Source organism: Pezoporus flaviventris, unplaced genomic scaffold, assembly GCF_033815535.1.
Source record: "Pezoporus flaviventris isolate CSIRO_AGI_PZ_B2104156 unplaced genomic scaffold, CSIRO_AGI_Pfla_v1 ptg000193l, whole genome shotgun sequence".
Taxonomy (NCBI): Eukaryota; Metazoa; Chordata; class Aves; order Psittaciformes; family Psittacidae; genus Pezoporus; species Pezoporus flaviventris.
In genome coordinates, this window is record NW_026892741.1 from 124415 (window position 1) to 150352 (window position 25938).

The 25938-nt window shown below is 44.5% G+C and overlaps 1 protein-coding gene across 1 annotated transcript in view; it reads right to left on the bottom strand.

The window, feature by feature from the left end:
* Nucleotides 1-25938, bottom strand: part of SPIN1 (spindlin 1) — a 113123-nt gene that overhangs the window by 42947 nt on the left and 44238 nt on the right. The window contains exon 3 of the mRNA XM_061441151.1: nt 23610-23658. Coding sequence (XP_061297135.1) covers nt 23610-23658 — 49 coding nt within the window. The remainder of the gene's footprint in view (nt 1-23609; nt 23659-25938) is intronic.

A 25938-nucleotide genomic window follows, 5' to 3' on the forward strand; every position in this document is an offset into this window, starting at 1 on the left:
ACTACTCCAAGATAAAGAAAGACCCTGCACCAGAAAAATCTACCGCAACACAGAAAGCGGAGCTTACTGGACCCACTTCTGTGCATCTACGGCGATAAATGTATTCGCCTTTGTAATTGGGGGAACTGCCAAGACTTCCAGGGTATGAAAAAGGCATTTTGATATAGAATACGACTCATTAGATTGGACCAATGCATACAAAGGAAACACTGGACTGATTAATACAGATAACCAGTATATACACTCCTGACCATAAATGGTCACTCAGCCACTCAAGGAATGGGAAAACCGACAGCTTGCCCCAATATCTACCAAAAGAGGTTCCCAACCTGTCACTCTGGCATGCCAACTTGAGCCAAAATCAAACGCATGGCCAGTTATTATGGTAAATCTTTTACGCAATACAGAGCCAAAATCCAGACTGCACCCTACCTGTATCTTGCATAAGTGCAGAGTGTTCATACTCTTTTAACATCCAGGAAGACAGTGCTTTATCCTGTGTAGGATATTTAGTAGAGAACCACAAATGGAGATGAGCCTCTAGGTAAATTAGCATTAAAATACCACAAGATCAAACCACTACAACATGTAATTTGAATCTTTACCCCAGGGAAATGATAGAAGGGGGAATTTGTTTACAATATACAGACTGAAATGATACACAAGAGGTACCTTGTCCTGGGTTCAGCAGTAGCAGTCATTTTTCTCAGTCTTAGTAGCTGGTACAGCGCTGCTTTTTTGACTTTCAGACTGGGAACAGCGCTGATAACACCAATGTTTTTAGCAGTTGCTAAGTAATGTTTACTCTGACTAAGGACTTTTCGGAGTCTCATGCTCTGCCAGGGAGGAGGGGAAGCCAGGAGGAAGCAGAGACAGGACACCTGACCCAAACTAGCCAAAGGGGTATTCCATACCAGAGCACATCATGCCCAGTATATAAACTGGGAGCAGTTACCCGGAAGGGTTAGATCACTGCTCGGGTTGGGCTGGGTATCGGTCAGCGGGTGGTGAGCGGTTGCATTCTCTTCCCTTGTTATTTCCCTTATCATTATTATTATTGGTGGTATCAGTAGTGTTTTTGTGTTCTACCTTAGTTACTGGACTGTTCTTAACCTGTGAGAGTTACATTATTTCGATTCTCCTCCCCATCCCTGCAGTAGTGGCGGGGGGGGGGGGGGGGAGTGAGCGAGCAGCTGCGTGGTTCTGGGTTGCTGGCTGGGCTTAAACCACAACATACCTTTAATACCCTGCTGGGTGGAATACTCCACAACAATATCTGTTAATAACACCCAAATCCTGATATGTGCACAAAGATATGGAAACATATCCTATCATAAACTTTTCTTTAAGGGTCTTAAAAACTATACCCCTGAGTTCATGATATCCCAAATAGGACAAGATCAAAATCAAATTTTAATTAACTGTTCTGATAGGGAAACCTGCCAACTTAGTCTTGCAGTGACTGAACCAAATACTCTAGCATTTAACTGGAAACAAGGACTGGATAGAATAACAATTATGCTGAGAGCAGAAGTTACTACACCTACTCCCTTCTCCCCTACAGACTTCTCCCCTTCAGAATGTGCAGTCAAATATCACAATCTCTCATTTGCAGGACCTTATGTGATAAGGCAATCAAATGAACAAAAATTGATGCTAGACCCCAAATACTCTTTAAAGAAAGTGGTAGTAAGGCTACAAGCCGATATCTCAACCATAAAATCATAATGTAAACCTTTTATTAACCAAAGCCTTATAGGATGGGAAGCCTGGATTCAGTCTAGAACAGCCCGTACTAGACATAGAAGGGATTTGACTGGATGGTTCAGATCAGGAATGCGAAATCTTAAAACTCCATTGATCAAGAAGACTTAGTGAATAAATTAAGAACAATCACCTCAGAGTTAGGAAATCTAGAAATTCCGCTCAGATCATGTCTCCTTACCATTACCGAAACACAACAGTTGGCAAGTGATCTTACAACAGCGTTAACAGAACACACCTCCCAGGACCTATATCACATTACTAACTTCATAGGGAATTTGCAAGGAAATATCCCCCTAGCTTTAAACTGTATTCAGTCATAATTTTAGTTACAATCTATTGCAGCGGCTATTACTAGAGAAGAAGAAACAGGACTTCTGCCACAAGAGGTATGAACAATTATTGCTAGAAATCATAACACCACTGATTTCGAGAAAACACATCAAGCATGGTGGAAACTAGTAAACTACACACATCATCCATTTCAGAGAGAAATTATTGGTTTTGTATTGACAAGTCCAGGCATAAGATGTCAACTGCTCTAACCCTTGTCCATCAGTTCCGTAGCCGCATCACAGAAGGCCACTAAATCGATCAGGCAGGATTTCCCCTTAGTGAAGCCATGCTGGCTGACACCAACCCCCTCGTTGTTTTTCATGCACCTTAGCAAGCTTTCCAGGAGAATCTGCTCCAAGATTTTGCCAGGCACAGAGGTGAGACTGACTGGCTTGTAATTCCCCGGGTCATCCATTTTCCCCTTCTTGAAAGTGGGGGCTATATTTCCCTTTTTCCAGTCATTGGGAACTTCACCCGACTGCCATGATTTTTCAAATATGATGGACAGTGACTTAGCAACTTCATTCACCAGCTCCTTCAGGACCCGCAGATGGATTTCATCAGGTCCTATGGACTTGTGCACATTCAGGTTCTTAAGATGGTCTCGAACCAGATGGCAGAGTTACTGAATGCCTTCTTTGTCTCTGTCTACTCTGCTGCGGGCAGTCCTGAAGAGCCCTGTACCCCTGAGACCTTAGATGAAGTCAGGTCGATGGAGCGGTTTGCCTTAGTCGATGAGGAATGGGTTAGAGACCAGTTGAGCAATCTGGACATCCATAAATCCATGGGTCCAGATGGGATGCACCCTCGGGTGCTGAGGGAACTGGCGGAAGTCATTGCTAGACCACTCTCCATCATCTTTACCAAGTCTTGGGAAACGGGAGAGGTGCCTGAGGACTGGAGGAAAGCAAATGTCACTCCAGTCTTCAAAAAGGGCAAGAAGGAGGACCCGGGTAACTAGAGACCGGTCAGCCTCACCTCCATCCCTGGGAAAGTGATGGAACACCTTATCCTTGGTACCATCTTAAGGCATATCAAGGATAAGAAGGTTATGAGGGGCAGTCAACATGGCTTCACCAGGGGGAAATCATGTTTGACCAATCTCTTAGCCTTTTATGAGGAAATAACACAGTGGATGGATGATGGCAGAGCGGTGGATGTGGTCTACCTTGACCTCAGCAAAGCATTTGACACAGTCTCCCACAGCATCCTCACGGCTAAAATGAGGAAGTGTGGACTGGATGATCAGGTAGTGAGGTGGACTGCGAACTGGCTGAAGGAGAGAAGCCAGAGAGTTGTAGTCTATGGGGCTGAGTCTAGTTGGAGGCCTGTGACTAGTGGAGTGCCTCAAGGGTCAGTACTGGGACCGGTATTATTTAATATATTCATCAATGATTTAGATGAGGGAATTGAGTGTACTATCGGCAAGTTTGCTGATGACACTAAGCTGGGAGGAGTGGCTGATACGCCTGAAGGCTGTGCTGCCATCCAGCGAGACCTGGATAGGCTGGAGAGTTGGGCAGGGAGTAACTTGATGAAATATAACAAGGGAAAGTGTAGAGTCCTGCATCTGGGCAGGAACAACCCCAGGTTCCAGTATAGGTTGGGAAACGACCTGTTAGAAAGCAGTGTAGGGGAGAGGGACCTGGGGGTCCTAGTGGACAACAGGATGACCATGAGCCAACACTGTGCCCTTGTGGCTAAGAAGGCCAATGGCATCCTGGGGTGTATTAGAAGGGCGGTGGTTAGTAGGTCGAGAGAGGTCCTCCTTCCCCTCTACTCTGCCCTGGTGAGACCGCATCTGGAGTATTGTGTCCAGTTCTGGGCCCCTCAGTTCAAGAAGGACAGGGAGCTGCTGGAGAGAGTCCAGCGCAGGGCAACAAAGATGATTAAGGGAGTGGAACATCTCCCTTATGAGGAAAGACTGAGGGAGCTGGGTCTCTATAGTTTGGAGAAGAGGAGACTGAGGGGTGACCTTATCAGTGTCTATAAATATATAAAGGGGGAGTGTCACGAGGACGGAGCCAGGCTCTACTCAGTGGCAAACAATGATAGGACAAGGGGTAATGGGTACAAACTGGAACACAAGAGGTTCCACTTAAACTTGAGAAGAAACTTCTTCTCAGTGAGGGTGACGGAACACTGGAACAGGCTGCCCAGGGAGGTTGTGGAGTCTCCTTCCCTGGAGACATTCAAAACCCGCCTGGACGCATTCCTGTGTAACATTATCTAGGTGTTCCTGCTCTGGCAGGGGGATTGGACTAGATGATCTTTCGAGGTCCCTTCCAATCTCTAACATACTGTGATACTGTGTGATACTGTGATACTGTGTAACCCGACCCTCTCCTACAGTAGGCCTAAGGTCTTTGTTCTCACAGTCCCTGCTTCTGCCTTCCGAGATTTGGGTGGTGTGGTCAGAGCATTTGCCAGTGAAGACTGAGGCAAATTAAGTCATTAAGAACCTCAGCCTTCTCCAGATCCAGGATTCATTTTTTTCTTTGATAGTAAACTTTTTGAAAAAAGCCCTGCTTCTAAATTATTTTATTTATTGCACATGCAGCAAAAATGGAAAAGAAATGGGAAAGTACATTCATCAAGATAGGACTTTAGAGTAAGAACTTGTAGCAGGGATAAGAGGTAGATCCTCCTCCTCTTAGCTTGAAAAAACTCTTTTCAGAAAGCTTTATGTCTGACCCAAACTAGATTGTCTTTTATTTTGCATAAATATAAATAGCGGCAATAAAATAAATAAATAAATAAATAAATAAATAAATAAATAAATGAAAGTTGAGGTTTCTTGACAGGAACTGCAGTTTGTAGAGAACCCATGCCAGAGCACAACTGTTATGTACAGACTGTAAACTCTCTTCCCTGATTTCCGTGCACCACCCTAGGGGTAGTGAGTGGTAGAGGAATCTGGAGTGAAGAAGTTGAGCATGGGAAAAGGGGTAGGAAATCTGTTGTCAAGCCTGTTTTGCCCATGACAGTAAATGGTAAGCAATCTCCCTGTCTTTATCTTGACCCATGAGCTTTTCCATTCTATTTTCTCCCCCTGCCCTACTGAGGAGGGGAAGAGAGTAGGTTTGTGGGAGATTGGCCCATAGCCAAGTATGTTAAGAAGTTAGTTTAGTGTGATTGGAAATTTACAGGGGATAAGTACAGTGGTAGTTAAACTGCAGATAAAAATTTCACCTCAAAATCTTTGAACTGCCAACTATGAGAAACTTGTAGAGAATAAGAAAGATTTTATACTTACGCTGTTTTGTGCATTCTTTTCTTATGCATCAAGGCTGGAAAGGATGAGAGCCAAGAGACGATTGACTGGGTGAGCTTCATATACACAAAGATCATCACTACCCACTGAACAGTCAGAACTGCCTTTTTGTGTCTGACTTATAACCAAGGAACTTCCTTCAAAAAGGGTCAATAGATAACTATAACTTTAGTTAAGAGTTCAAAAGATTAAGCCACACAGCCCATTTTATCCCTTCCTCAATTACTCAACCCTGTGTCCTGGGTTCAGCTGTAACAGTTATTTTTCTCCTTAGTAGCTGGTGCAGTGCTGTGTTTTGGCTTTAGTCTGAGAACAATGCTGATAACACACCAATATTTTAGTTGTTGCTAAGGAGTTCTCACCCTGATCAAGGACTTCTCAGTCTCTCATGCTTTGCCAGTGAGGAGGGGCACAAGAAGCCAGGAGGAAGCAGAGACAGGACATGTGACCAAAACTAGCCAAAGGGGTATTCCATACCAGAGCATGTCATGCCCAGTATATAAACTGGGGGAGTTACTTGGAAGGGACTGACTGCTGCTCAGGGATGGGCTGGGTATTGGTCATTGGGTGGTGAGTAAATGTATTGTGCATCACTTGTGTTTTCTGAGTTTTCATTTTTTTTTTGTTGTTTTCTATTATTATCGGTATTTTTATTGTTGGCATTCTTTCTATTAGCCCTATATTTTACTTTATTTTAGTCATTAAACTGTTTTTATCTCAACCTGTGGGTTTTACATTCCTTTGATTCTCCTCCCCATCCTGCCTGGCGGGGAGGGGGGGGGGGAATGAGCAAGTGGCTGTGTGATACTTAGTTGCCAACTGGATTTAAACCATGACAGTCCTTTTTGACGCCCAACATGGGGCAGAAATGATTGAGATAACGACTGATATGATCAGAGTGTGTTAAAACAAATTTGTTATAAGCATTCACTGTATTGGTCACAATGGTCACAATGTTGGTTTATTTGCTTTCAGAGTTTGTTGCGCTCAATCTCAGAGTTGGGTTATGTCATATCTTACTTGCAGTATGCATTCCCTGTTTTGGTATTTATCACCCGTGGGGTCTGGGCTAAAGTTTTCATTTTGTTATACTTAATAATAATGGCTTGTGATACGACAGAACTACTGGTCATGAAACTGATCTGGTATGTGTTCTCAGCATTGTCATCCCCTCCATACTTTGGGAGCCATTTAATAAGGACTATTAATAATCATAGCTCTTCCTTTTTCTCCTATGAGAGCCAACCAAAGGAGGAGATATTCCATCACAGCTCATACACTAGGCTATTTACAGCAGTGTTTGAGAATTTTGAAAATTTTGAATATTCTTGGAATGCTGAAACCAGACTGGCCCTATTGCTAGGAATCAGGATGTTTTTGAATACGGCTCAGATCTCGCTTAGGATAAAAAACTACATGTGGTTACTCCAGCCCATATGAGAAGCACTGCGGCTCAAAGGAGAAAAAGAGGAACAGAAACTCCAGTGACAAGGAGTTTAGCTACTTACTTCAACCCCTGTGAAGCACACTGTAGCTACTCAAATTGCAGTGGCAAGCATTATGGCTACTCAAACCCTCAGTGAGAAGGATTTGAACCTGTGAGAGACTGCTCTGAAATCAGACTCCACTGTCCATTGTCTCAAAGATTACTCTGAAAAGCTGAGATGGAAATCCACCTATCTTTTGTCTCAGAGATGGGTGGGAGGAGTTAAGACTCCAATATCCATTGCCTGGGAGAAGGGTGTGAGGAGCTGAACTGGGACTCCACCATCCACTGCCTGAGGGATGAGTGGGAAAGAGCTGAGATAAGACTCTTCCATCCATTACCTGGAGGATTGGTGTGAGGAATTGCTACCCATTATCCCAAGAATTCCTGCAGATAGGTGCAGTTGAATTGCTGGCTGAAAGACCAGGGAAACTGGTCCACCAGGAACATGCAGTACCTGACATGAAGAACAGAGGTACTCCCCCCAACTCATTATAAAAGGGGAAAAAGGTAGTCAGCAAGAGGCACATCACCAGGGAGCCATTGCCATGAGGATGACTCCAGGTGGACACTCTCCACCGATGACTACTATGGACCCTGAGGGACACCCTCCATGAGGCATCGCCATGAGGGCAACTCCATCAGGACACCCCCATGGGGAACTTTCAAGGGGGCGACTCCAGAAGGACACCTCCAAGAGGACACCCACTTCCAGTGACTACTATGGACTCCTGGGGGACACTCTTCTCCGATACCAACTATGAACCCTGAAGAACCACCACCACTGACAACGATGACAAAGGAACTCCGGGACACCACTAGATCCACAGTGGTGACTCTCTCTCTCTGCACCCCGAATCTTTGCTTCATTTTCTACCTTTTTTTGCAATCTGTCCTATCACTATCCCCTTTATTACAATAATTTCCCTTTTTTATAATAATTGTCATTTTGTAATAGACTTACTAATCGATTACAGTACTTGACCTTGTTTGCATCTTAATTTCACTCTTGGGATCAAGAACAGGATCAACAACCCCTGGCATTGGGGTTTTTGCCAATCTGAGACAAGGGGGGCACAAAATCACAAAATGAAATATAAACCCTTTTAAATAAGTAGAATCAGTTTTAAGCAACGTTAAGTTTGATGGCTTTGTAACAGTAGCAATGGAAAATAACTGAGATGCATTATTCACAGAAAAAAAAAGTAGAGTGTGGCTAGAGAACATACTGAGAATTCTTGTATAAGATAAACAACTGTAGTTGATGTAGTTTTAGGTCCTTATGACGTTAGTACAAAATAAGTGTAAGAAAAACAGGATAGAAAAACAGGACGTAAGGATAAGGAGTATCTGGGAATGGCAGGTGTCCAGGATGGGCTGCAGCTAAAGTAACTGAAAAGTAGAAGGACAGGATAATTGCTATGTCTGTAGAGTTAACAAACCAATTAAGTTGGCATAAGCATCTACTGCGGTGCTTCAAAGGCTGCCAGAAGTGATGAAGATTGTTGGAAGAAGTAAACGACCCTCAGAGACCACCTCCATAATTCTGTATGCATGCGGGGAACTTTCTGGAAAATGATGTAATTCATACATAACCTCATGAATACGCATGTATGCGCAGTGACTATATAAGGACAGCTTGTGTAGCAATACAGGGACACACGCTAGGTGGAGCTACCCCCCTTGTCTCCCGGTGCCATAATAAAGAATACCTGTTTGTCAACTTAAACTTTGTTGGCGAGTTTGTTCCTGGAGTTTTCTCCAAATCAAATCGGATGCTGACAAAGCCACTTCAATCTCCACAATGTCCTGGGTTCAGCTGTAGTCGTTTTTCTCCTTCCTAGTAGCTGGTGCAGTGCTGGATTTTCGACTTTAGCCGGAGAACAAGGCTGATAACACACCAGTGTTTTCAGTTGCTGCTAAGTAATGCTTACTCCGATGAAGGACATTTCAGCCTCATGCTCTGCCAGTGAGGAAGCCGGGAAGAAGCAGAGACAAGACACCTTACACAAACCAGCCAAAGGGGTATTCCATACCACAGCACATCACTCCCAGTATATAAACCAGGGGGAGTTACTCAGAAGGCCCAGATCGCTGTTCAGTTCTGGCTGGGTATAAGTCGGCAGGTGGTGAGCAATTATATTGCTCATCACTTATGTTTATTGTTTTCTTTTCGTTTTCCCCTTTTATTTTTATATTATATTCCCTAGTTACTTCCTTTATCATCATTATCAGTGTTAGTAGTAGTTTTGTGTTATACCTCAGTTACTGGACTGCTCTCATCTCAACCTGTGGGAGTTACATTCTTTCTATTCTCCTCCCCATCCCTCCAGGAGCAGGGGGGAGAAGAAGGGTGGGAGTGAGCAAGTGGCTGCATGGTTCTGAGTTACCAGCTGGGCTTAAACCACGACACACAGCAAGCACTGTAGCTACTCAAACTCTGACGATCAGTACCATGGCTACTCAAACTGTAGCAAAAGGCACCACAATTATTTTTATCCCCTGTAACAAGCACTGCAGCCACTCAAGCCCGAGCAGGAAATATGGTGGCTATTCAACCTTCAGAGACAACTACTGCAGCTGTCTTAATTCCTCTGACCAGTACTGCAACAACTCAAACCCCAACAACAAGCACGGCAATCACTCAGACCCCAGCAATAGGTAATATAATTGAACCAGAGAACCAAGCCATTTAGGGATCAGTTGCCCCTGAGGAGGGCCAAGAGATTTTCCCTGAGGCTGGACAGTTATGAGTGGCAGGGTGTGTGGGATATTTTGGGCAAGTATCTAGGCCAGTGGGCCCCTCCAGTGCTTTGAAAGTTCAACACTGAACAAGTGCAAAATCCAGAAAAATTAGTAAAACACTTAAACGAGGTGTGTTGTCATCCTGGTCATACCAGAGAGGGACAAATCATGGCAACGTGCTGGGGCTTGGCTTATGGTTACAGAGCCCTGTTCAACACTATCCTGCACCTTGAAAGGGAAAAAGATGTCTCTGGATCAGATGGCAAAGCAACAGACAACGCGGCTACTCCAGCTCCAAGCATAGCAGCTACAACAACCCCAAGCACAGCAGCTACACCAGCCCCAGTGACAAGTACAGCAGCTACTCAAAGTCTAACTACAGCAGACAATGCAACTAATCCAGTTCCAAGCACAGTAACTACACCAACCCCAGCGACAAGTACAGCAGCTACCTAAACCCTGACAGCAACAGGCAGTGCAGCTGCTAGTACTACTCAAACCCCAAGCACAGCAGCTGCAGCAACCTCAACAACAGATACTGCAGCCACTCCAATCACAGTGATAATCACTGCAGCTAAACCAGAGGAACAATACGTGCCAATAACGGTTGCCCCGTACGCAAGGGGAAAAGCAAACAAGAGGCACAAAGGGCAACCCATACAGTGAAGAACGATAAAGAACCAGTGCACATGGTACATGGGACAGCATCTGATCAAGAGGTACTACATGAATTAGAGGAAAATGAAGAAGAGGTGACTTCTCGACCCTGGACCTCAACTGAGCTACGGAATATGCAAAAAGATTTTACAAGTCAACCAGAGGAGCACATCATCACCTGGTTGCTCCGATGCTGGGACAATTAACTAGAAGGTAGGGAAGTGAAGCAGCTGGGATCACTTGCTAGGAAAGGGGGGATTGACAAATCAATTGCAAAATAGAAAAAGTCCCTTGGTCTTTGGAGGTGGCTCTTGGCAGCTGTGAAAGAAAGGTTTCCATACAAGGATGACGTTATGAGTCCTTCGGCCAAGTGGACAATGCCAGAAAAAGCCATCCAGTCTCTGAGGAAATCACCCATTCTAGAGATGATCTATCACATCAAGCCGAATGCTGGGGATGCACCCATAGATGCAGATCAAATTGAACGTACACGAGCCATGTGGCGGAAATCTACATGGAATGCACCGTCATCATATGCCCATTCATTGGCAACAATAACCTGTCATGACGTAGTGCCACCAACAGTGGGTGAAGTGATTCATCTACTCCAAGAGTTCGAAGACAATCTCACCCCTTCCATCATTTCAGCTGTGGAAAAACTGTCCCAAGAGTTCAAAACATTGAGAGACGATCTGTCTGATTGTCGTGGTTTAAACCCAGTCAGGTAACTCGTTCGCTCACTTCCCCCCCCTTTCTTGCCCTCCCCCTGCTCTCGGAGGGATGGAGAGGAGAATTGAAAAGAATGCAACTCCCACGGGTTGAGATAAGAACAGTTTAGTAACTAAGGTATAACACAAATCACTACTGCTACCACCAATGATAATAATGATAAAGGAAATAACAAGGGAACAGAATACAACACCTCAGCACCAGCTGACCGACAACTCGGCCCCCAAGCCCGACCAAGCTCCGACCGATACCTCTTCCAACCCTGCAGTCTCCCCGCCCTCCCGGCTAACTCCCAGTTACCTCCTGGGCATGACGTGCTGTGGTATGGAATACCTCTTTGGTCAGTTTGGGTCAGGTGTCCTGTCTCTGCTTCCTCCTGGCTTCCCCTCGTCCCGGGCAGAGCATGAGGCTCACAAAGTCCTTGGCCAAACCAAAACATCCTTGTTATCAGCTCTGTTCCCGAGCTGAAAGTCAAAACACTGCACTGCACCAGCTACCAAGAAGGAGAAAAAATGACTGCTACTGCTGAACCCAGGACACTGATCTATCCAGATCCTCCCGTGCACCAACACACACCTCAGCTATTAACAAAAGGCATCCTACTTCTCGAGAGAGAAGATATAGAAGGTATATGCCACAGGGCACCCTATGGTTTTACCTGCGGGATCACGGAGAAGACATGAGGAAGTGGGATGGAAAACCTACTTCAGCTCTGGAGGAATGGGTGCGAGAAATGAAGAGGAAAAAAAGGTCAAGGATGATCATCGCATGAAAGCTGCGGCTTCACTCTCTGGTGAGGAGGTTCAAAGACGAAGTGTAAGAGCTGATTTGCCTCCAGCTCCTGTGATAAAGAAGATTAACACCTGTCAACAAGATGTAAGTCACCAAAGTTCTGATGACTATTAGAGGGGCCCTGCCTCCAGCCAGATGGAGGTAGGGGACAGTCAGATATACCGTGTTGCAGAATGGCTCCAAGAGCAAGGCCATGGATACTTAGAGGCCTTGTGCGAGCAAAGCAAGGTGTAGGCCTCACAGGTAACCGGATACTGGATGTGGGAGGAGAATGTGAAGGAAGCTCTGTAGAACTAACCAATACTGTTCTGACTAGTAGGTGTGGCTAAACACCACGTGGATATAAGCGAAGTGCACCACAAATAAAGTAGAAGTTTGCTTATCACCCATATTGGGTTGGCGTGTCGTACTTCTCCTCGCCGCTTACAAATGGCACCCGAACAGGGACCATGGACTACGGGGCCCCGGCTACCAGGGACCCGGATTACAGGGCCCCGGTTAGTGGGGACCCGGAATACAGGGCTCCGAGTATCAGGGACCCGGAACAGCGAGTGAGGGGCACCGGCAGCAGCGGCCGGGGAGCGCAGGCAATGCTACTGCGGTGGCGTGATGGACCCGGGTGCTTGGACTAACCGAAAGGAGTCCGCCGATGGGCCAACCAGACACTGCTGCGTCGGGAGGCCAATCCAGAAACCGAGGTTACAGGACGACCCATAAGAAGACGATCCGGAAAAGGCCGGCCATGAAAATGGACCGAGAGGTAGTCCTGGACTTATTACAGTGCTTTTTATAAAAGCGGGGAATTGAGCCTGAGACTCTAAAGCAGCTAGCAGGTCTAGTGGCTGTACGGAAGGATAAGGGATTTTTTGTAGATCCTAATACAGTTTTTGAGGAGAGTGAGTGGCGAAAGTTTGGTGAAGAAGTGTTTGACTCAATGCTTAATGATGATAAAACGGCAAAGAAACTCGGTAAACCACGGAGAGAAGTAATAAACTGTATAAAAAGATACAAGGTGGAAAAGAAAACTGCCGCGGTAGCAACGGAGAAACTAGGAACAGACGTCCCCGGTCGGTTGAAACCGGGGGAAGATTACAACTCATTTCCCCCAATTCGCGGGAGCACAGGGTTCCCCCCCTTCCTTTTCTCCCCCTCCTTCATCAGAGGGTGCCGTGGAAGAGGTGTAACCCCCTGCTCCCCCACCACCCCAGTTCCGAAAGTAGGGACTTTGAAAAGGACAGAGAAAGTATATTAGAAGGGATATGCATGATGAATGCCAAGGAAGCTGAAAGGAAGAGGGTGGTGCCTCGGCGCCGGATCGATTGCGGCACCATTTTGAAGCATGCAGTAGAAAATAGAGATCATGCGCTAGCGGGAGATTTAAAGGAACTGCGAGCCTCTCCAACCCACTATGCCCTAGAGTGGAAATTTTTAACTCAGTCACGGAGGAGCCAGGTCTGCAGATGGCCACATACCGAACAAGAGACATCTGACAAAAAAGACATAGCTGCGAGCAACGGAGACCCTGAGTTCGGCCCAGGATCAGACCCCGAATCCCCTGAATCCGAGCCAGATTTATATCCTCTGCTTCCAGACTCTGACTCTTTGTCTCCCGGGTCCGTCTGCTCAGACACACTGGCTCTGGAGAGGCTCAGCTGCAACAGTGGTTAATCAAAGATGCGATCATTACTGGTGAATTTTCTGCAATGGGCATTGTCCTGGGTTCAGCAGTAGCAGTCATGTTTCTCCTCCTTGGTAGCTGGTGCAGTGCAGTGTTTTGACTTTCGGCTCGGGAACAGAGCTGATAGAGATGTTTTGGTTTGGCCAAGGACTTTGTGAGCCTCATGCTCTGCCAGGGAGGAGGGGAAGCTGGGAGGAAGCAGAGACAGGACACCTGACCCAAACTGACCAAAGAGGTATTCCATACTACAGCACGTCATGCCCAGGATGTAACTGGGAGTTAGCCGGAAGGGCTGAGGGACTGCAGGGTTGGAGGAGGTATCGGTCGGAGCTTGGTCGGGCTTGGGGGGCGAGTTATCGGTCAGCGGGTGGTGAGGTGTTGTATTCTGTTCCCTTGTTATTTCCTTTATCATTATTATCATTGGTGGTAGCAGTAGTGATTTGTGTTATACCTTAGTTACTAAACTGCTCTTATCTCAACCTGTGGGAGTTGCATTCTTTTTGATTCTCCTCTCCGTCCCTCCGAGAGCAGGGGGAGGGCAAGAAAGGGGGGGAAGTGAGCGAACGAATTACCTGACTGGGTTTAAACCACGACAGTTCTTTTTGGCGCCCAACGTGGGGCACGAAGGGCTGAGATAACTACAGATTTGACTGGATTAATAGTCACTCGTCACAATGCTGATTTATTGGCTCTCAGAGTTGTTCTTGTTGATCTCACAGCTTCAGACCGTTGTAACTTACGTAGAGCCGGTATTTGCTGTGATAGTGTTTATCAAGTGTGGGGCCTGCGCTAAGGTACTTGTCTCACTGTGCTTTATGGCAATGGCTTGTAATACGGGTGGGCTCCAGCAGCAGGGTGGGACGGACGTGGCCGTGGACTTGTACCTGGCCGTCCGGCTGCTCTTCACCGCACTGGCCCTCGCCCTACTCTCCATCTTCGTGAGGCTGCGGGGAGCCGAGGGGGAGCGGCCCCGGGAGCCGGCGGCTGCTGAAGCGGCCCGGGAGAGCGGCCCCGGGGACCAAGCGGCGGCGGGAGCGGGGCCGGAGGCCGCGAGGGGACGGCTGCCGGTGGAGGAGGTCGGGGCGGTCGAGGAGCAGAAGGAGGCGGCTGCCGAGCAGCGGGAGAAGGCGGCGGAGGAGCCGAGCCCCGCGGAGGAGCCCAGCTCCGCGACGGCCGAGATCATCCCCCGGAAGCCGCCTGCCGAGCCCCAGGAGGATGCAGGAGACCACGCAGCATTTCCCAGCAAGGCAGAGGAGGAAGAGCTGGACTCAGGAAAAGAGAAGCTGGCGGTGGGAGAGCCGGCAAGCACAGCGGCTACACCAGCCCCATCGACAAGTACAGCAGCTACACCAGCCCCAGTGACAAGTACAGCAGCATCGTTTGAGAGTTCTGAAGGTTCTGAATGGCCTTTGGGTACCCTTGGGACCTGCCTGCTGATCGTGATGGGGATCATCATGTTGGCACACACAGAGTCTGTGTTCTACCCACAACCATTTTGTCTGATCTCAAAAGTTAAGCAGAGTCAGGTTTGGGTCTTGTCTGGGGTTAGACAACAATATAGGGGGACCAAGAGATTTTCCCCAAGGCTGGAGAGTCATGAGTGGCAGGGTGTGTGGGACAGTATGGGCAAGTATCTAGTCCACTGGGCCCCTCCAGTGCTTTGGAAGCATCGGAGATGGAAGGCAGCTGCATGGAGTCCCCAGCAACAAGCTGCAGAAACTGCTTAAGGGGACAGTGAATTATTTTAAGCCTGGTGGGCCCATGGCACTTCAGGCCATCAGAGCAGAGATGCAACACAGAGATGGACTCATGATCGAGGGGTGGACTTAACAATGGATACTATTGCCCAGGTTATTCACGAGTGTGAACACTGCACACAGTCTCTCCTGCTCTGGAAGACTGTTACAAGAGATGGAGCCTGACATGGACCAGATGGACGCAGCAGCTTTATAGGGACTGGTCCATGCACTAAGATAAGAGTGCACTGAGATAAGAGTGATGGTATATTGAAAATGTGGGATCTGAGCATGACGTGAATGGTATGGAATAAGGGGTGGATAATGTCCTGGGTTCAGCAGTAGCAGTCATGTTTCTCCTCCTTGGTAGCTGGTGCAGTGCTGTGTTTTGACTTTCGGCTCGGGAACAGAGCTGATAGAGATGTTTTGGTTTGGCCAAGGACTTTGTGAGCCTCATGCTCTGCCAGGGAGGAGGGGAAGCTGGGAGGAAGCAGAGACAGGACACCTGACCCAAACTGACCAAAGAGGTATTCCATACCACAGCACGTCATGCCCAGGATGTTACTGGGAGTTAGCCGGAAGGGCTGAGGGACTGCAGGGTTGGAGGAGGTATTGGTCGGAGCTTGGTCGGGCTTGGGGGGCGAGTTATCGGTCAGCGGGTGGTGAGGTGTTGTATTCTGTTCCCTTGTTATTTCCTTTATCATTATTATCATTGGTGGTAGCAGTAGTGATTTGTGTTATACCTTAGTTACTAAACTGCTCTTATCTCAACCTGTGGGAGTTGCATTCTTTTGATTCTCCTCTCCGTCCCTCCAAGAGCAGGGGGAGGGCAAGAAAGGGGGGGAAGTGAGCGAACGAATTACCTGACTGGGTTTAAACCACGACAGGCATCTTTGCATATCCTGTGTTTACTACACAGCAGGGGGCTAAAGAGTGGGAAGCTTTTGATCTCAAAATAGTTAAGGAGGCCTGACAAGCGGTGACCACATATGGGTTAAAATCCTCTTATACTCAAGCTGCATATGTTATGATTTTTTTGTGCTATTGACAGGAGACTTTAATGACTCCCATGCTATAATACATGGTCAGGCATTAGGTTCAGGTTATATGACTAAAATTCCGGGTATTCTTGTCCAGTACAAGGATTTGGAAACTGGCATTTGGAAAGGTCCTGTGGAAGTAAAACTAACAGGTTGAGGTTATATGTGTGTAAATTACAGATTCTGGTCTGGGGTGGGTGCCAGCTCGATGGGTGAAACCCTGGAAAGAGTCAGCATCACCCCAGGATAACCCCCTTGTCGGTGACTGAATGAATTGAAATTTGAGCTCAGGACATCCGTTTTATGGATATGTTCAGCCTTTCTTAAAGTGAAGCGAGCAACTTTTTTTTTACGTTAAAGTAAAAAAAAAAAAAAACAAAAACCCACAACAGAAAAAACCACCCACCCCACCCCACCTCCCCCCCCGACCCTCCAGGGAAGCGAAATCAGCACAGGATACAGATGTGTCGTGTGATTTTCTGCTGGTGGGAAGGTCTCTCGTATGCTCTTATCAGGGGTATTGGGCATACTGTGACGGACCGTGAACTTGGGATCCCTTATACAACTCATTTGATACAGTCTCTCTGTGATACTCATCTACTAGAAGTTGGTAAATATAAGTATGTCCACGTTTCTGTCAACCTTTGGAGACCTTTAAAGATACTGCTGGCCACTTCTTCCAGCACAGGCTGGCCACCTGTGTCGGAATGAGTGTGCATTTTGGTCAGTATAAAAGCCCAAGCCTCATACGATGTGGGGGAGGCAGAGTCTCTGCAGGGATGCCCACTAAGGTTTAGCCTGCCACCTCGCACTGCAATGATGCTTCTCGGAGCTGGTTTGCTATTAGTCTCCAGAGGGTCCTTGTGCCACGTTCTGTACGTGGAACTGTAATGAGAGTAATGATTGTCTGGATTTTGTGCTTCAAATATTGTAGTTGTGTGGCGTGTGCTTGTGGGATACCATACGCATGTGTGTGTGTGTGTGCGCTGAGGGCAGACGGTGTTCTGTGTATTTTTCTTGTTGGGTTCATGTAAAAGCTTTTAACAGGTAGCTGTTTAACATTTTGGGCATGAAAGGGTTAACGTAAAGGTGCGGTTGCCGGCGGGTATTTATGGTTGCTGCTGAAGCAGGCAGGCCCCTATAGTTGCTGCCAAGCAGGCCGGCTTTTGCAGGGATTAAAAAAAAGGGGGGGGGCGAGAGAGAGAGAGAGAGTAATGATGCTGCATTTAACCTGTCTACTTCTCAAGAACTGATAACCGGGGGAGGGGGTATATTTGTGTCCTCCTGCCTACAGGTCCATGGCAACTGCCTGCAAAGTTTGTCAAGCCTTGCCATGAGCTGGACAGACGAATGGATAAACCTGATGCCTCAGCTACAGGAGCTGACCATGAATACCCCAAGCAGAATGAGACAGAGGAAGAGAAAGAACGAATAACTACAAAACATCACTTGGGGACAACTGAAAAGTAACATCCTGAATATGTGTGCTTGTAAAGTAGCTATTATTAGAGGTTGTGATTTTGTGTATAAAACCACCTGTATTTACTAGCTAGTTGCTAATAAGAAACTGCACCTTGTATTGTATAGATTTGTCACTTGTAAAAGAGATGTTAGAGTATGGAAATTTTCAGTAGCTGCTAGAAAAATGCTAAGGGAAAGGTTGGAAAGATTCTAGTACAATGGCAGAGTTATAAAGCAGGTAATGGAACAAATTAGGAGGGTGGGAGAATTCTACTGGTAAGAAATTTCTTTGGCTAGTCCCTCGCTACCATCAGCATCTTCAACATGCTGCTGCACCCTGTAATAGTTACTCTGCTAATGTAAATGTGTGTGTGCCTTGCTGTAGTAGCATCTTGTTACTGGATAAAACAAAAGGGGGTACATGTGGAGACAGTGTTCTCACAGGAGAATGCATAAGTGGTACATAAACTTTGAATAATCCTGAAAGATACAGCAAGGCCATGAGAGGCCTGAAGAAGCTTATGCAAGCAAGATAAGAGGCTGGAATTCACCAAGTTAATGAGGACTGTGGACTGTTGGCAAGCTTTCAAGGTTGAGTTCTCACACCTGTGTTTAACCAATTATATGTTAGTCACTAAGGGTCTTCAAGGCATGTATCCAATCATAATATGCCAAATCACTGTAAGTGCTTCAGCAGGGGCCTTGGCTCAACTAAGCAGACTGGGTTGCTGAGTTGCTAAGCAGACAAATGCTACATTGAAGGCAATTCCTGATTTGTTTTAATGTTCACTCTGTAAGACATGCAACACTGCAGAACCTTTTGTTGTTGGAACAGGGACATGGATGTGAAGAGTTTGATGGAATGTGTTGTAGGAGTCTCTCTGATTATGCTAATTCGATGCAGGAACAGCTGAGAACCCTGGCTTAGCTTACCCAGCAATAGTAAATGAGCAATATCCTAATAACTAGATGGTTGTCTTCACGGGGCATTACAGGTTGAGTCAAACACTGTTGTTTGAAGTATTGCACTTATGTATCATTGTTAGGTTAATCATCGTAGCTATTAGACTTGCTTATAGTTGTGTGATAAAACAGGTGAACAGAATAACCCATAATGCCTTGCTTGCACAAAGAAAAAGGGGGGAATTGTTGCAGAATGACTCTAAGAGCAGAACCATAGAGTTCTGGAGGACTGTGCAAGCAAGGCAGGGGGTGGCCCCCACAGGTAGCCGGAGACCGGACCTGGGAGGAGAATGTGGAGGAAGCTGTGGGGGGCTAACCAATACTGTTGTGCCAAGAAGGAGTGGCTGAATACCACTCCTATATATGTGTGAACTGCGTCACAAATAAAGGAGAAGTTGCTTATCACCCATATTGGGTTGGCCTGTCTGCTTCTCCTCGCCGCTTACACCAGCCCAGGTGTAGGACCTTGCACTTGGCATGGTTAAACTTCATAAGGTTGGCATCAGCCCACCTCACAAGCATGTCAAGGTCCCTCTGGATGACATTCCTTCCCTCCAGGGTATCAACTGAACCACACAGCTTGGTGTCATCGGCAAATTTCCTGAGGGCGCACACAATACCATTCTCAATGTCAGCAACAAAGATGTTAAACAAGACCGGTCCCAACACCGATCCCTGAGGGACACCACTCCTTACTGGTCTCCAGCCAAGATGGACATAGACATATCCCCACAGATGTGCTCAACAAGATAACAGCAATTTCTCCAACAACTAATAACAAAGAAATACAAGGTTTCTTGGGTGTTGTGGGGTTCTGGAGAATGCAAATCTGAAATTACAGTTCGACTGTAAGCCCTCTCTATCATGTGACCCAGAAGAAGAATGATTTTAAATGGGGCCTTGAGCAGCAACAAGCCTTTGAGCAAATTAAACGCGAGATAGTTCATGCAGTAGCCCCTGGATTGGTCCGGACCAGGACAGATGTAAAAAATGTACTCTACACCGCAGCCAGGGAGAATGGTCCTACCTGCAGTCTCTGGTAGAAAGCTCCAGAAGAGACTAAAAGTCAAGAGACAGAGGATCTGAGGCCAGCTATACCCCAACTGAAAAATAGATACTGGCAGCCCATGAAGGGGTTTGAGCTGCTTCAGAAGCGATTGGCACTGAAACACAGCTCCTCCTGGCACCCCAGTTGCCCATGCTGGGCTGGATGTTCAAAGTCAGGGTTTCATCTACATATCATGCTACCGATGCTACATGGAGTAAGGGGGCTGCACTTAATTACACAATAAGCTTTATCTCAATACTGACTCATGGATGGTGGCAAATGCCCTGTGGGGCTGGTTGCAGCAATGGAAGCAAAGCAACTGGCAATGCAGAGGTAAACCCATCTGGGCTGCTGCACTGTGGGAAGATATCTCTCCCCAGGTGCAGAATCTCGTGGTGAAGGTATGCCATGTTGATGCTCATGTACCCAAGAGTTGGGCCACTGAGGAATACCAGAACAACCAACAAGTGGATACAGCTGATAAGAATGAAGTGGCTCAGATGGACTTAGATTGGCAACATAAGGGTGAATAATTTTTGGCCTGGTGGACCCATGACACTTTAGGCCATCAGGGTAGAGATGAAAAATATAGATGGGCTTGTGATCAAGGGGTGGATTTAACAATGGACACTACTGCCCAGGTTATTCACGACTCTTAATCGCACTGCAATTAAGCAAGCTAAATGGTTAAAGCCTCTTTGGTATGGAGGACGATGGCTGAAGTATAAATATGGGGAGGCCTGACAGATTGACTATATCACACTCCCACCAACCTGCCAAGGCAAGCGCCATGTGCTTACCAAGGTGGAAGCAACCACCGGATGGCTGGAAATATATGCCGTGCCCCACGCCACTGCCCGGAACACTATCCTGGGCCTTGAGAAACAAATGTTGAGGCAACACTGCACCCCAGAAAGAACTGAGTCAGAAAATGGGACTCATTTCTGGAATAACCTTATAGACACTTGGGCCAAAGAGCATGGCATTGAGTGGGTATATCACATCCCCTACCATGCACCAGCCTCTGGGAAAATCAAACTGTACAATGGGCTGTTAAAAACTACACTGAGAGCAATGGGTGTTGGGACTTTCAAACATTGGGATACATATTTACCAAAAGCCACCTGGTTGGTCAACACCGGAGAATCTACCTAGAGGGCTGGCCCAGCCCAGTCAGAACTTTTACATACTGTAGAAGGGGATAAAGTTCCCGTGGTGCAGATAAAGAATTTGTTGAGGAAGACAGTCTGGGTTATTCCTGCTTCAGGTAAAGGCAAACCCACTCCTGGGATTCCTTTCACTCAAGGACATGGATATACTTGGCAGTCAATGCAGGAAGATAGGAAATTCCACCGTGTACCTCAAGGGGGTTTAATTTTGTGTGAATACAGCCAATTAAATCAATGATATGCTGTTGACTGCTATCTAACACTTCTAAGGCAGCTATATTCCTATCTCTGCCACTCTAGACTTTGAAAAAACATATATGCTGTCATGATCATCAGCAGAGAATAAATTTATGGAAAGCCAGCAGCAGCAGGAGTTTCCCAGTACTGTTCTGAGATCAGAAGCGATGGAACACAACTTCCTTTTGATCATCACCCTAACAAAGAATAAACTTTGATGAAACCAATCAGCTCAGCACTGATGATGTCAGAACTGACATCAGCAGGCAACAGTAGAACACCCTACACCATCTCTCCTTCTCTGACGGACAGATGAAGCCTGACATTATGGACTGAATGAAGTCAACTAATTTTATAGGGCTGGTCCATGGACTAAGGAATGATATCTGTGTTTGTGTGTGCATGTGTTTATATATATATATATGAAGAGACAGGAAAAGTGATGGTATATTTAGGAAGTGTGGGATCTGAGCATGACGCAAATGGTATGGAATAAGGAGTGGATATTGTCCTGGTTTCAGCTATAACAGTTGTTTTTCTTCCTAGTAGCTGGTACAGTGCTGTGTTGAGTCTGAGAACAATGTTAATGACAGTGCTGCATTTAATCTGAGAACAGTGCTGATGACACCCCACTGTTTTAGTTGTTGCTCAGTAGCACTTGCTGGGGGGAGTTATCCAGAAGGGATCGATCACTGCTCCAGGACAGGCTGGGTATTAGTCAGCGAGTGGTGAGCAACTGTATTGTATATCACTTGTGTTTCCTGTGCTTTCATTTATTTTTTTGTTGTTTCCTATTATTATTATTGGCATTGTTATTGTTGGTATTCTTTCTATTATCACTATATTTTACTTTATTTTAGTTATTAAACTGTTCTTATCTCAACCTGCGGGTTTTACATTCTTACAATTTTCCTCCCCATCCTGCCCACAAAGGGGGGAAGCGTGTGGGGGGAGGATGAGCAAGCGGCTGTGTGGTATTTAGTTACCAGCTCTGTTTAAACCACAACACTCTGTTCCATCCTGTTGGTTCTTCCCTCCTTTATGAATTTCTGAACCTAGTTTAGAATCTCCCCTATGGCCCTTAAGTGCCAATAGACTTGCTCTTCTTTTTCTTTAAGTGAGGAATGCAAAAGTCATCATAACTAAATCAATGACAAAGGATGCATTACTTATTCATAGTATGCTGTAACAGCTCATAGTAATATCAGCATACATTTTAATTAGTGATTCATATCCCACTTGTTTACTATAAACATGTCTACAGCTCTACTTACTGTTAATTCTCAGAGAAGTCAGTGACAGCACACAAAGTCATCTTGGTTTGGTACAAAAGAAAACTTATGGCAAACAATTCTTAAACAATTAAATTAGGCTAAATTAATATAAAACTCAGTTGGGGCTTAAGTTAAATGCCTCAAAATCATGTGACTTAGGACCATGACTTAACATGCCCCATAAAAGCCTTTATGCTAAAATATACAACCTATTTAGGTATTTAAATAAGTGTATATCAACACAAGAATTAAGATAAATCTAGCCACCCTCAAGTACAAAAGGCAACCCACCTCTGATAGTCTTCCCATCATATACTCCTTTCTCTGAGCGGTTGAAAAAGAACAAGAGAAATTAAGTTTTAACTCTACCTGTCTCTAGACAAATAAATGTTTATCTTTGCCTTGTAAGGAGATAGACAAGACTGAATAGTGAAGAGTTTGTGGAAGGAATTAGAGTAGTTTTACATCAGGTGTTGTATCTGGGAAACAATTAATACTAATTTAAATGTTAATCACAGAACATATTTTTGCCAGACAAATTGCTTTGGATCTATGCATATTGTATATCACCACTATAGGACTTCATACTCAAAATATAACTAGTAGCATTTTAATAAATTTCACTTTCCCACAGCTTATTTTAGAGTTCACCTACCAGAGATGGAGCCAAATGCAACATCTAGCTAAGGTCAATCATGTCTAAGCTATTACCTCTATGTTCTCACATTTACTCATAGCAGCATTTAGCTGGTACTATTTCAAAATGTAGTAGAGAGAATACATGCCATGAATGTATAGGATAAGCAAGTATCCTTCAAATAGCAGCTGCCTTATACAAGTACTTCAGTATGTTCTTTATTATTAAAAAAAAAAAAGGTGAAAAATCCTCTTCAAAAACTAAAGCTCTAATGAATCCTAGAGTACATGTGCCCCCAAATTTCCAGCTTGCAACCTCTTGTCTCTGGTATAAATTACATAATTGTATCGACAGGATAATTTCTCTCAGAGTAACATTCAAAATTATGCTTAGAACTCTACCAATGGTACATTCTTTCCCACTGTCCTCCTAAAATAATTAATGTGTGACTCTACACACATACACTGAATACTATTCCACATGATTTTCAAGAGCAAAATGAGTGGAACAATACAGATATATTTCTAGAACAGTACCTCCAGTTATTGAGAACTATACTTTAGGAAAGATATTGGCAACTTACTTGTGGGAGGTTCTTTTCTTCATCATGCTTGCAGAGACTCCTGCATGACCTACAATATAAATGATGGAATTATTGAACAATGAAGTGTGTTTACACACAATGTCAAAAAACTTATCTTAAAGAAAAGTTCTCTTTTTCAAGTAAAAAAAAAAATAAACACTTCATGTTTTGATTGATCAATTAGCTCCTACAATGGAAGGAAGCTCAGAAGAGAAAAGCAAGGACTATGTACTCACAAAGCTAAGTGAAGAATTAGGGAATGACTGATGACAAACTGTTTCAAAAAGCTGAAATTATCTCAGCACAAAGGAGACAAAGGAGGTAGTCTTTGTTCTAGATAAATGGCTACAATAGTTGAGGGAAACAAATGGCTGTGCAACTGCCCTCAAGTTGGTAATACTAATAAGCAAAAGCAGCAAATACATATATTCCTGAGTTAGCAAGGCCAAAATGGGTGGGTGTATATGTGGTTCAGCCAAACTGAGAATAAAAACTCATTACAGAGCTAAAACTGAGTATAAAGACTCAGTATAGCGTATATAGTATAAAAACTGTACAAGTAATAGAAAGAACTTTGAAAAGAGCAACAAACTTGAGCTGGTTTCAACCCACATATTCCTTTCCAATGACTTCAGATGCCCAACATTACAATGGAGACAAATAATGAAATCACATTTGTATTGTGATTCAAATGTACATTGGAACTGCTATACTCTGCTAAATATAACTTGTACTGTGATTTAAGTAAATTCCTGTATTATTCTGCTAAATGAAAGTCCCATGTAATGTCAAATAACTTCAAAAAACCTGAAGTTGATATTAAACATTAAACCTTCTACATATGGAATATCTAAATGAACTCAGACAGAGTGCTGGACACATGTATGCTATCACTAAAAAAGCCAGTCATGTATCTGTAGAAACATGTTCAGAATTTTATCTGTGAATGTTTAAATTCACACCTACAGAGAAATACTTAATTGAAGTTTCTCTACAGATCCAAACAAATTATTTAACATTATGTGCATGTTTCAAGCATAGCTTTGGCATATGTATTTTGAAAATTAATTTTCATAATAGTAATAGTGTCACACAAGAATTACAGACTGAAAGTGCAATTAGCCTTAAAAGTTTTCATAAATATTTTAATTTTAGGATTTTTAGATGAATAAAGAGGATATATATCAAGTGACAGAAATGGCAGAATTAAAATAAGACTACATATATATTGCTTCCAACACTCATGCTTGTACTGAATCAATGAAAAGATGCATTTACAGTTTTAACAACAGCTGGAATTTTAAGTTTTCAAAAATGAGGCCCTCTGAGAATAGCTACAGTAAAGATTCTATTTGCAATTTTTTACTATTAAAAGACCAAGTAAATAGAACTTCCCTTTGAACATGTTTATAAGAACTATCAGCTAGAAATTAAAATAAAAGATATCACAAAAAGTTTGAATAGAAATCCAAAAGACCTTGGGACTTGACTCCAACCATTAAACAAGCATTCTCACTATATCATTAACCACCCCTTAGTTATATAAGGAAAAAAAGTTTAGAAACATACTTTAAAAAAATAACAAAAAACCACCAAAAAACAAAACCAAAAAACCTATCAAATCTGTTATCACAAAGTAAAAAAACTTGAACACACAGATTTCATTATTTCCATTACTGGTTGATAAGATAAAGTAAGATTTAACTAAATCAACTACAAGTAGTTAAAACACTATAGAAAAAATACCCACATGTTCAGCAGGGTGGTTCAGCACAAAACTTGTTCTCTGTCCTCTGCTCAGAGTCTTTGTATCTTATACATTGCAACACATTTAGCCTTACAAAACCAAAGGAACTCTACAGGTACACAGAAGGAAGATCTATTAGTGAAGCCGCAAAAATCACAAAGGGGAAGCTATGAATGCTACTCAGAATGAGTGTTTGCCTTGTTCAGTAACTGCTCACTTTAGACACCTCTTATTTTTTATAGGACTCGAGCTCTACAGACAGCTAAAAAGTTCCATTATATACCTACCAAAGTATAGAGGTGATGACCACACTGGGAACTCAAGCCAGACCAGTTTCATGATCAATGAGTCTACTGCATTACAAGTCATTACCATGAAGTACAGTGAAACAATAACCTTAGCCCAGGCCCTCCAGCCAATAAACACTAAACCAGCAAATACTGGCTGTAAGTAAGGTATGAGATACTGAGACTCTGAGATCAAGCATAACAACTCTGAGAGCAAATAAATCAATATTGTGACAAGTGACCATTAATCCAAAACAATGAATGCTTATCACAAATAGCATTAGACACACTCTGC